We start from the raw sequence: 10,498 nt of genomic DNA, 5'->3' as shown, positions 1-10,498 counted from the left end.
ATTAGCTGTTTGCAGAGCCTATAATTCACGTACGAAGTTGTCTGATATTCAACGCATTGCGCCCGAATTCTGTATAATATACTGAAACTTTTTCATACACATTGCGGGAGAAGATTCTGACGTGATAGTAAGGTATGCAGATATTTGGACACTTAAAAAAATAACGAGATCACCAAATCGTCAAACAATTCGCCATAAAAGGTTGTACAATTACCCCTGACACACTTCAGACTGTTACATCTGTGAAATATCGTTCTTTAGCGTTTACAATGATTAGTGGCCCTGAAAAGGGCCGATTCGTAAACAAATTGAGGCAGTCGCGCTTATTTCGAGCTGGTGTATTTGGTGACAGCTTTAGTACCCTCGCTGACAGCGTGCTTAGCAAGTTCTCCAGGAAGCAGAAGGCGAACAGCAGTTTGAATCTCCCGAGATGTAATCGTCGAGCGCTTGTTGTAATGAGCTAGACGAGACGATTCGGCGGCAATGCGCTCGAAAATGTCGTTGACAAAGCTGTTCATGATGCTCATAGCTTTGCTCGAAATACCAGTGTCTGGGTGGACCTGCTTCAGGACTTTGTAGATGTAGATAGCGTAGCTCTCCTTCCTCTTGCGCTTCTTCTTCTTGTCACCCTTCGATATATTCTTCTGAGCCTTACCGGCTTTCTTCGCTGCTTTACCGCTAGACTTTGGCGTCATTGTCTCCTGTGCGTCGGTGTCGGGAATCGAAGGACGACTGTACCTGCGCTCTCTCAAGCAGCATATTTATTAGGCGGCCAGGTACGGCCGCCGGGCCAATCAGAGAGCACAGAGCTCCAAACGACACGCCCATCGTTAGCCGCACCGGGCATGCCGGGAAACGAGAAGCCCGGCTGCACGTTCCGCTTTGCAGCTTGCAGTCGTGTTTGTGGGTCGGCGTGTAATTTCAAGCTATACTCTACGAACTTTATTTTATGTTGGGTTGCTTAATTTATCCACATAATTATAATATTCCGTACTGTAATTGGTCTATATCATCAAACTTAGGTCTGGTCGTGGGATTTATACTAATGTATTTTCTATGAATCACAATTGTATACATATGTATTATATGACGAAAAATTCATTCTTTAAAACAGTATAATTATTGGTTGCGTTAAAGGGTATTTCGCCGGAACAAAAATTGACATCATGAGTACATGTTTCGTGATTACTACATTTTATAGTGTTTACGAGAGATTGCTTGAATAAATTTTACTGTAATTACGCGATTTCTCATGATTTCTAAGATATTTCATATGATTTCTTAAGATCAAAAAAATATTCTTGTAATCCTAAATGATTTTTCATGACTATTCGTGATTACCTTGATTATTACTAATGCAGAATTGTATTTTAATATTATCGATTTCATTGTGATTTCGCAGAATACATATTACGATATTGACAACTCAATCGTTGCAGTAAAACATTCCTTGGGTTCTTTCGCAATTTTGGACCTATAAGAGTACGAGTAGCCACATAAACGCTACTGTATTTTTGGGTCTTGAAGGGGATTGATTGTCCAATATCTATTATCTGCTCAAAGAACTATGTTTACTCTCCAATCGTTAGGAAAAATTAGACCCAGGATATGTAACCCAGTCAAGTCTAATTAATACAGCATAATAAATAAAAATGCTTGCTTCGACAAAGCAGCAAACAATAATATTCTTTGTTATCGGCCCTGAAGTCGATCACGTTCTGAGCATACTATTATTGATTTATATGTATACTGGATGTTACAAGGGCGGCGACGGTGTTTCTAGCCATGTGGAACTCCACGAGGGGAAAATAACTCGATTTGAGTTACATTCAAATTAATTTTTTTATGCAGATAAATTTCTTTAATTCAATAAAATTGATTCTAATTCAAGTGACTTTCAAAAAATTTCAATTAAATCTTTTATATTTTTAATTAATTCAAATTGATTTTTTTTAGTTCAACTCCATTTTTTTATATTTCAATTCAAATTTTCTTTTCTCTGCAGACAGATAATTCCGGCACGAATCAAAATTGATTCAAATCAACTTGACTTAATTTCTCATAATTCATTTATTTCTCAGTTAATTTTCTTTGATTTATTTATTTTGCGTTAATTCAGGTGATTCTCTTTAATTCAGGCCAATTATAATTAATTTACAAACCTATTGATACGTTAATTCAGTGCGTTATTTCCCCCTTGCAACCCCACTTCCTACGGAACTATACATTTCGAGCACATTTTATTTTACTCACAAAGTACAAAATTACTCGAAGTCTTGACGATATCTAAATTAATAATAAGTATGGCAAAGCATGGGGTGAGAAACAATTATTTTCATTATCTATGCGAAATGGTAATGTAACGGTGTATTACCAGAAAAAGATGGAACATGATGACAATGACTACCCGGAATTTCGATGCATTCCCTTCTCGTGTTCAGGCAGCTGGCAGGTAAACCGGTGAGTTATATCTGGAAGGATATCCAATATACATACCTATAACGGCCAGTTACCTATCCCATAAACTAAACTTACAAATCTTGATGCTATCCAATACGGTATTGCTTGGTATAAATGTTAAATACGACTACATCGAATGAAACATAAATATTCATGTCTGAGCAGGATATGGTAATCAAGATAATGTGTATGTGTTAAACATGGTGATGTGATATTCGATTTGCATTAGAAAACTATTTTTGGCCCTGAAAAGGGCCGTTTTGAGAATTGAAGCGAGGACCAGGATAAATTTAACCGCCGAAACCGTACAGAGTACGACCCTGACGTTTGAGAGCGTAGACTACGTCCATAGCTGTTACAGTTTTCCTCTTGGCGTGCTCGGTGTAAGTGACTGCATCACGGATTACATTCTCAAGAAACACTTTGAGAACGCCACGAGTCTCTTCGTAGATAAGACCGGAGATTCTTTTGACTCCACCACGACGAGCCAGACGCCGAATAGCAGGCTTGGTGATTCCTTGGATATTGTCACGAAGCACCTTCCTGTGCCGCTTGGCTCCTCCTTTTCCCAAACCCTTTCCTCCCTTACCGCGACCAGTCATATTGGAATAGTTCAGAGAGGTACGACACTAGACGAAAGTACGAGGTTTACTGTGAGTGAGCGCGGCACGTCCCACCTATATACCCTCGACGCTATTATCCCCACTCCACGTCCGCCGGCCAATCAGAGCGCACCATCTGGTTGAGCGCGCTGTTATATACCAGAGGGTCCGCCAGCAGGCTGCATCAAACTTTCGAACTTGGCTACGCTCGGACAACTCCGCATCCATCGTTATGGCTCGTACTAAGCAAACTGCTCGAAAATCCACTGGTGGCAAAGCTCCTCGCAAACAACTGGCGACCAAGGCAGCACGGAAAAGTGCACCGGCCACGGGTGGCGTTAAAAAGCCGCATCGTTACCGTCCTGGCACCGTTGCACTTCGTGAGATCCGTCGTTACCAGAAGAGTACTGAGCTGTTGATCCGCAAGTTGCCGTTCCAACGACTCGTTCGTGAAATAGCTCAAGATTTTAAAACTGACCTGAGATTCCAGAGTTCTGCTGTTATGGCTCTTCAGGAGGCAAGCGAAGCTTACCTTGTTGGATTGTTTGAGGATACTAATTTGTGTGCAATTCATGCTAAGCGAGTCACCATCATGCCCAAAGACATACAACTGGCTCGTCGTATTCGTGGTGAACGTGCTTAAATAGCTCTGCAATGAGCCAATAATTGACCGGCCCTTTTCAGGGCCACCAAAATAATTTGTGCACAAGAATTGAATCTACATGTATGTCGAACATGAATTACCGTTGGGTTTATCCAATTTAACCAAATTCCTAAAGCAAGTGAGCTGTTGCAATTTTTGTAAGAATGCAACGAACTTCGAAATTTGTTTATTGTACCATTCCATCGAAATCGACTCCGTACTTGCCAATCATTAAATTTTGAATGCTTTCGAAGTAGTGCCCTCGTCAATTACAAAGTTGCGTGCATACATCCGAACATCAAGGTTCGCGTATCTTAAATGCGGGAAGGCATGAGAGTAGCCCCCATTTTATTGAACTCAATTCTGAACAAAAACCATCTTCATTTGACACGATTTGATAGAACATGGTGTCCAGTAGAAGATACGTAACGAATTCTAAGGCATTTTTAGGTTATTCAAAACATGCAGGAAAACTAAAAGACGTATGCAAAAGGCAATCTACATAATCCAGAAAGACAGCATACATTATTTCTACTACACCTGTTAATAGGGAAAAATACAATTTTAAGCGGGAATCCACTTTTTACAAACATTTACTCAGTGAACGTCAATAAATATATCATTTGCAGCAAACTTTAAAAATAGAATATTTCCAGGATACAGCAAAAAAAAAAAATTCAAAGACATGTCCAGGACCACAGGACACCACGGAGACAGTGGATATTTTGGGCCTGAGAGTGGGTAATTCAATTGGAATTACGGAATTAAAGAATGTAAATTGACCAATGGATCGCATTTTATTTTGTACTTATATTAATTTAACTAATTTATTTCGGTAATACCATACCGGCATAATTAATTGGAAAGCATCGAAATGAATTCATTAGTAAAAAATATATTGATTGTAAATAAAATTGATTCTGTAGTAATATATGTATAATATGTATATGCAGTCTGTAAAAATAAATCTACAGGTAAAAAATTAAATTCTTGCAAAAGTACATATGCAAATATCTGGAATTAATAATGTATAAATCTGAAATTAAAAAATTTCATTCATGAAAAGAAATCATAGGCTAAGCGATTGCAATTATTGTACGTACATCGACGAGTTGTCGTAACTGCATGACTTTATCACCGAACTTACAGGTAGTCAATTCACACGAGAAAAATTATATTCACTCGTCTCGATCAGCGTAAAGCAGTGCAAAGCTACGATTGCATGGCGTGCGAATTCAGAATGGGTCGTAAAACCAATGCAATGGCATCCGGTTGAACCTCGACGCGTTCGCACACGAAAAAGAGAATATATGGACCCTGAATGAAGTAGAAACTCGACAAGACTGCAATCCTTAGGATTTATAACAGGCAGACTGTCAGTTTCAATTCTTTTTTGTAATCGTTTCCGAGCATTGAGATAACGGCAGATTCGTAAATTATCGACCTAGCTCCTGACTAGGCCGATGAAAGTTCTTCATAAACTGTCACGTGCCAACGTTGGTAATAGACTGTCCGTTGTTCTCTATACATATACCGTTTACCAACGTGAGTAGCGCGTACATATAAAACGCAGAAAGCACCGCTTGACGATAAATTTCTCTCATTTTTGTTTAGGGAAAACCCGATAATGCTAGCAATCGACGGATCTACTACTTCCTGACGTTTTAAAACGCGAATCGACTCGCTGGCTATAAGATTCGATAGTTTATCGAAGATCTATGAAGACAACAGAAATAAATTTTCGTCTGATTTTAGCAACTACCTAGTATCGGCAATACGGATAATTTATAACTCGTAATTTGCTCTTCAAAATAACGATTTCCAAAATGTTTGGCATAAATTTTATGTATACACCATTAACATGAAAACGTGCGTACGATCAAATTTGTTTTGCAAAAAATTTTTGATGGTCCTGATAAGGACCGTTTTTTTTTGTGTTGATGCTGCTGCTTGCTGCTGCTGCTCATTGCTATTGTAGATGACGCCTGCAAATCGAAGCGATTTACTTCTTTTTAGGAGCAGCCGCCTTCTTCGGTGCTAGCTTGGCGGTTTTCGGGGCAGCTGTTGCCTTTTTCGGTTTCGGTGCTTTAGGCTTGCTTGTAGGTGCTTTAGCGACTTTCTTGGCCTTGGAAGAGCTCTTTGCTTTTGGTGGTTTGGCGGCCGGGGATCTAGCGACTTTGCGCTTTTCCTTTGTAACAACACTACTAGCAGCGCCGGTTTTTTTGGCTGCAGCTGCTTTCTTGGCGGCGCTCACCTTCTTATTAGAAGAAACGGCTGAGGGGGCAGCCTTCTTCTTGAGTACAGCTGGTTTTGGTGCTGCTGGTTTTACCTTGGGTTTGGAAGTCTCACTCTTCGTAGCAGAAATCTTGAACGAGCCAGAAGCTCCCTTGCCCTTGGTCTGAACTAAAGCCCCAGTGCTGACAGCAGCCTTCAGATATTTCTTGATGAAAGGTGCTTGTTTTTCTCCGTCGATCTTGTACGTAGCTGAGATGTACTTCTTAATAGCCTGCAGAGATGAACCTCCGCGTTCCTTCAGAGTAGAGATTGCAGAGTTGACCATCTCAGACGTACGAGGATGCGCCGGCTTGGTACGAGGTTTCTGCGATTTCAGAGCAGCGGCACCTTTCTTCGCTTGTACAGCCGGACTGGTTGGAGTAGCGGCTGCTACAGGTGATGCTACCTTGTCTGCCATTACTGCGGATTATTATTGATGTCGAATTAACTTGAGAGCAATTATTTAGATGCGAACAAAACAACTGATGCACGAGTTATGACGCGATTGCCAAGTCCCCACCCAAGCTATGCCCGAGCGCGGACCATGGAGAGAGGCCTCAAGCGTTTCACGTTGTGCGCGCAACGAGTCTCCGAGCTGGTGGAACCGGGTAAGCGGACGATAATCGCTTTTCCTCAGCTTTCCTGGGGTTCCTGGTGGTCGGGCTTTTGTCACCAGGTGCTCCATACTTTCGACAACGGGTTGGAAGAGATTTCGAACGAGTTCTTGCATAGAATTTCTCGAAAATTGCGAGCGGCTGAGACTGTGCATCTCCGCTGCGATCGCACCCTGGTCAACAATTGCTACGTTTCCGACCTAGGTGACGGTTACTGGGTATAAAATTAGGTGATGCTTCAAGTCAAAGCTTTGCTCCAACTCCATGCAAAAATTCAATTTTCTAGGTCGACCTGGAGCGACGATATAAGCCGTCGAAGTCGGAAGGGATGCGAGCAACCTCCATCTCGGACGACGCGATTTGCTCGAACAAGATTCGGCTCGACACAGCAAGGATGAATGCCATCCTCGCAGATAATCATGATGACAATAGTTTTTGGATAAATTAATTACGAAATTTTCCTCCTCGAATTAATTGCCGTGCCGATAATCCGTATATAAGTTAATAAGCATGTGGTGCTTTTGGTTGATGTAGGTGCAGGTAAATGGATTCAGTCATTATAGATTGTGGAATGAACAATCCAATATTGCAGCCTGATATAAACAGAGCTATTTTAATTTCGATTGGGGTGTCTGATGTTTCTATTCCGTAGATCCCATTAATACATTCCATATACTTATATCTAATGCTGATAATTATTTAGAAATAGATCGTTGAAGATTTTATTTATTTGGCGCGTATTCTCATTACACGTCGATGGTCCAAGTTAATTATCTGAAAATGTAAGACCACCATCATATTTTTATGATAAATATTTCAATAACGCACATTACGGTTTTTCGATATATCGTTTTCTACTTTCTTATTAGGTTTTCCTGCAAGCGTTTTATGGCGCCGAAATATGTACCATGTATGGAAACAGGGTTAGGTTTCGACAGGTAATAAAATATCAGATCGGAAGAATTCCACAGGCTCGATAAATTATATTTTGTTATAAGAAATTCACATAAGATTCTTTTAATGGGTAAAATAAAATACACACATCAAAAATTAATTGAAAATCATGGAATGTGACGTAATTTTAAAACAATTATACCAATAAGTATAAGATACAGTATATTCATTAGTTATCATCTCAAGACTGTTACGAGCCTTTGATTTAACATTTTCAACATCAAATCCGAAATTCGGATAATTTCCGACAATATATAAATTTTATTATGGTCGATTTCGACGTTCGACGTATATGTATATCTTCGAATATCGAAGTCCACGTATCTCCCGATCGAACGCAAAAAAGACATAACAGCTCCATTCTCTATGCAATTTAAAAAAAAAAAAACACATTTTTATTTCACAGAGAAATTAAGAAACGGATGAATTCTACGAATTTACTAATGCGATTTTGTAGAATCCGTGCAATTTATTTATTTCTGCGTCAAATGAAAATGAATTGGAGTGTTTCTGTTCGAAATTGTGTATGGAATGGGACGTTAAAGCCAGTCGTTTTCGCTTATGCGATACATGGACTTTGATATTTGGAGATACATACGTCCACGTCGAATCCGACCAGGGCACCCCCTTAACCTATAATAGAAGAGTGAAAGGGTTACAATACAGCTATAATCATGATTGAGAGTGGCATAACGTGCTACGGATTCTGAAAATCGACTGAAAATTTGTCAACGGTTGGTTAATTCCTTAAAAAGCGATTGTAGCTATAAAATTTTGAATTTTTTGATGTACGTTTATAAAGTTATCGATACAGAAACGTATAGGTTACGAGGAGATTCTAAACGGCATATTACATGTATTACATTGCGAATATTTGTTAGATTTTCTCCACGCTATTGGTAGCAGATGTCATGTATCATCATTGACCGCGATGAATAGAAAAATATTACAGTAAGCTAAGTGCAGAATGAGGCAAAAAATATTAGCTCAAACTCCTCGAAAGCTAAAGAAATTTAAAAAAAATCGTTTTCAAACCACGGAATTCGTGATGAACAGTCAACAGCGAACGGCAGAACAGTGGAACCCGGACCGTTCCAATTCCAATACCTTTGTTCAATCGAATACTCTAGACCTGCAGTTTTGTGGTTATTTTTGCAAATCTCAACCCTGCGTTTTATTTCCATTATCAATTTTGTAAAACATTTGCTAACTATACAGCCAAAAACGTTTACGTCTCCACTTCGATCGCCACATCGCAGTTTTCACATCCAAACTGATTTGACTTGACAAAATGGTGAGTGACTACTCGTGTTCTGTCGGCTGAAGCGAAACGGGACGATCACGTTGTAGAATATTTCTTTTACGTTTAAATCGACTTATTCACCCGAAATTTTCTTTGTCAATGAAAAATTATCGATTATCATTAGAATCCTCATCGCAAAGAAAGTAATCAGTATGCCTGTGCGGCAATCTCTTCGAACAATAAATAATTACGGAAATGATGACAATGTTTGTTTATTCCTGCAGTAACAGCAGCCTGCAGCTGCTCAGTTGAACACGTTTACATTTTGCCAACAGCAAGAGGAGATTTTTATTTTGATATTCACGTAACACATTATTTACGTTAATCATTTTTCCACACTCATTTCTTGTCTAAATATACTTCCTATATCCATTACAGCATAATATGCCAGCATCGTTCATGAAGAAATTATTTTCATTTTCAGTCTCACACTATATTGCTTGTTCAGCCAGGAACCAGGCCTGAAACGAGGACATACTCGGATTATGAAAGTGTCAACGAGTGTATGGAAGGTAAAAAAAACTTATTTATTTTCAAAAAAATTAAATTCGTATTGCGATCCGCCATTATGTCTGACCATGATGAGCATATGAAATTCAACTGTTAATATGTGAATTAAATGAATAATTTTTATTTTTAGGTGTATGCAAAATCTATGAAGAGCATTTGAAGAGGCGAAATCCCAACACACCTACCATCACATATGACATCAGTCAATTATTTGACTTTGTTGATCAATTGACAGACTTGTCATGTTTGGTTTACCAAAAATCGACAAACACTTATGCCCCCTATAACAAGGATTGGATCAAAGAAAAAATATATGTGTTATTACGCCGAGCCGCTGGCCACAGCGAATAACCTTTGCCATTAAGTACACCTAAGAACGAGACCTTTATCTTCACGTATAAGCTAAGTTAATTCTAAGTACATTATTATAATATTGTCTATATTATTATTAACAATAAATGAGCAGTAAGAAAAACGAAATTATTATTCTTTTCAATTCCTGTATCATCATCAAATTAGCACTCTTTGTTGTTGCAAATCTTGGTAACTAATTTCCTGCAGAGAATTGAAAAGGGTTAGATTTGTAATTTGCATATTCAAGTTTGTTAAAATTTCAAAATGGGTTGGAAACCGTCAGGTATCATCTTTCACAAGTTTAATTTCGTAGAATTGAGTTCACCATTCGAAGCCGTACCTTGATTTTGAATCGATTCTCGTGAGTAAAGAAACAAGCTTTGTACAAGGAAACTTTCGTTCATTGATAAATTATATTCGATGTATAAGCGTATGTTATTCACCACTGATAAACTATTGTTGATTATGAGATAGTACGGCATAAAATTCTTAGTATTCGAGGAAATCGTGCATAATTCTTATCTACCAAGTGTCATATGTGATAAAGATAATGTAACACACTGCCTGTCGTCCAATGTTTGGAGGAAACAATGGTCCTCCAGTTTTAATATTTATTAGTCTGTAACTGATGTTGACCAAACAACCAGAGAAAGAGAAATCCATAGATCATTGCACATAACTTATGTGACGAAGTACAGGAAATATGTTAGTTGTAGGCATAATTGGTACAAGTTTTTTTTTTACCTAGCTACCATACAGAAAGTGAATGTTCCGCGTCAGTTGC

At 38.8% G+C, this 10,498-nt stretch overlaps 5 protein-coding genes across 5 annotated transcripts; 2 read left to right on the top strand and 3 right to left on the bottom strand.

Annotated features, from left to right (window-relative positions):
• Window positions 1–24: 24 nt before the first annotated feature.
• On the bottom strand, window positions 25–719 carry LOC124181537 (histone H2B-like). Its single transcript, XM_046568190.1, has one exon. It carries the CDS (start codon window positions 693–695, stop codon window positions 324–326), a length of 372 nt encoding a protein of 123 aa, XP_046424146.1. The 5' UTR covers window positions 696–719; the 3' UTR covers window positions 25–323.
• A 1,824-nt stretch (window positions 720–2,543) lies between these two features.
• LOC124179874 (histone H4) lies at window positions 2,544–3,267 on the bottom strand. Its single transcript, XM_046564719.1, has one exon. The coding sequence runs from the start codon at window positions 3,060–3,062 to the stop codon at window positions 2,751–2,753; it is 312 nt and encodes a 103-aa protein (XP_046420675.1). The 5' UTR covers window positions 3,063–3,267; the 3' UTR covers window positions 2,544–2,750.
• Window positions 3,268–3,294: 27 nt separating this feature from the next.
• On the top strand, window positions 3,295–4,451 carry LOC124179873 (histone H3). The gene has a single exon (XM_046564718.1). The coding sequence runs from the start codon at window positions 3,295–3,297 to the stop codon at window positions 3,703–3,705; it is 411 nt and encodes a 136-aa protein (XP_046420674.1). The 3' UTR covers window positions 3,706–4,451.
• A 329-nt stretch (window positions 4,452–4,780) lies between these two features.
• LOC124179872 (histone H1-like) lies at window positions 4,781–6,459 on the bottom strand. The gene has a single exon (XM_046564717.1). It carries the CDS (start codon window positions 6,395–6,397, stop codon window positions 5,708–5,710), a length of 690 nt encoding a protein of 229 aa, XP_046420673.1. The 5' UTR covers window positions 6,398–6,459; the 3' UTR covers window positions 4,781–5,707.
• Window positions 6,460–8,624: 2,165 nt separating this feature from the next.
• On the top strand, window positions 8,625–9,840 carry LOC124181023 (enhancer of rudimentary homolog). The gene is made up of 3 exons (XM_046567122.1): window positions 8,625–8,841; window positions 9,275–9,362; window positions 9,491–9,840. The coding sequence occupies exons 1-3, from the start codon at window positions 8,839–8,841 to the stop codon at window positions 9,709–9,711; spliced, it is 312 nt and encodes a 103-aa protein (XP_046423078.1). The 5' UTR covers window positions 8,625–8,838; the 3' UTR covers window positions 9,712–9,840.
• Window positions 9,841–10,498: the final 658 nt, after the last annotated feature.

Source organism: Neodiprion fabricii, chromosome 4 (assembly GCF_021155785.1).
Source record: "Neodiprion fabricii isolate iyNeoFabr1 chromosome 4, iyNeoFabr1.1, whole genome shotgun sequence".
Lineage (NCBI taxonomy): Eukaryota > Metazoa > Arthropoda > Insecta > Hymenoptera > Diprionidae > Neodiprion > Neodiprion fabricii.
Note: the sequence above shows the minus strand (reverse complement) of the source record. Positions and strands in the feature narration are given on the sequence as shown.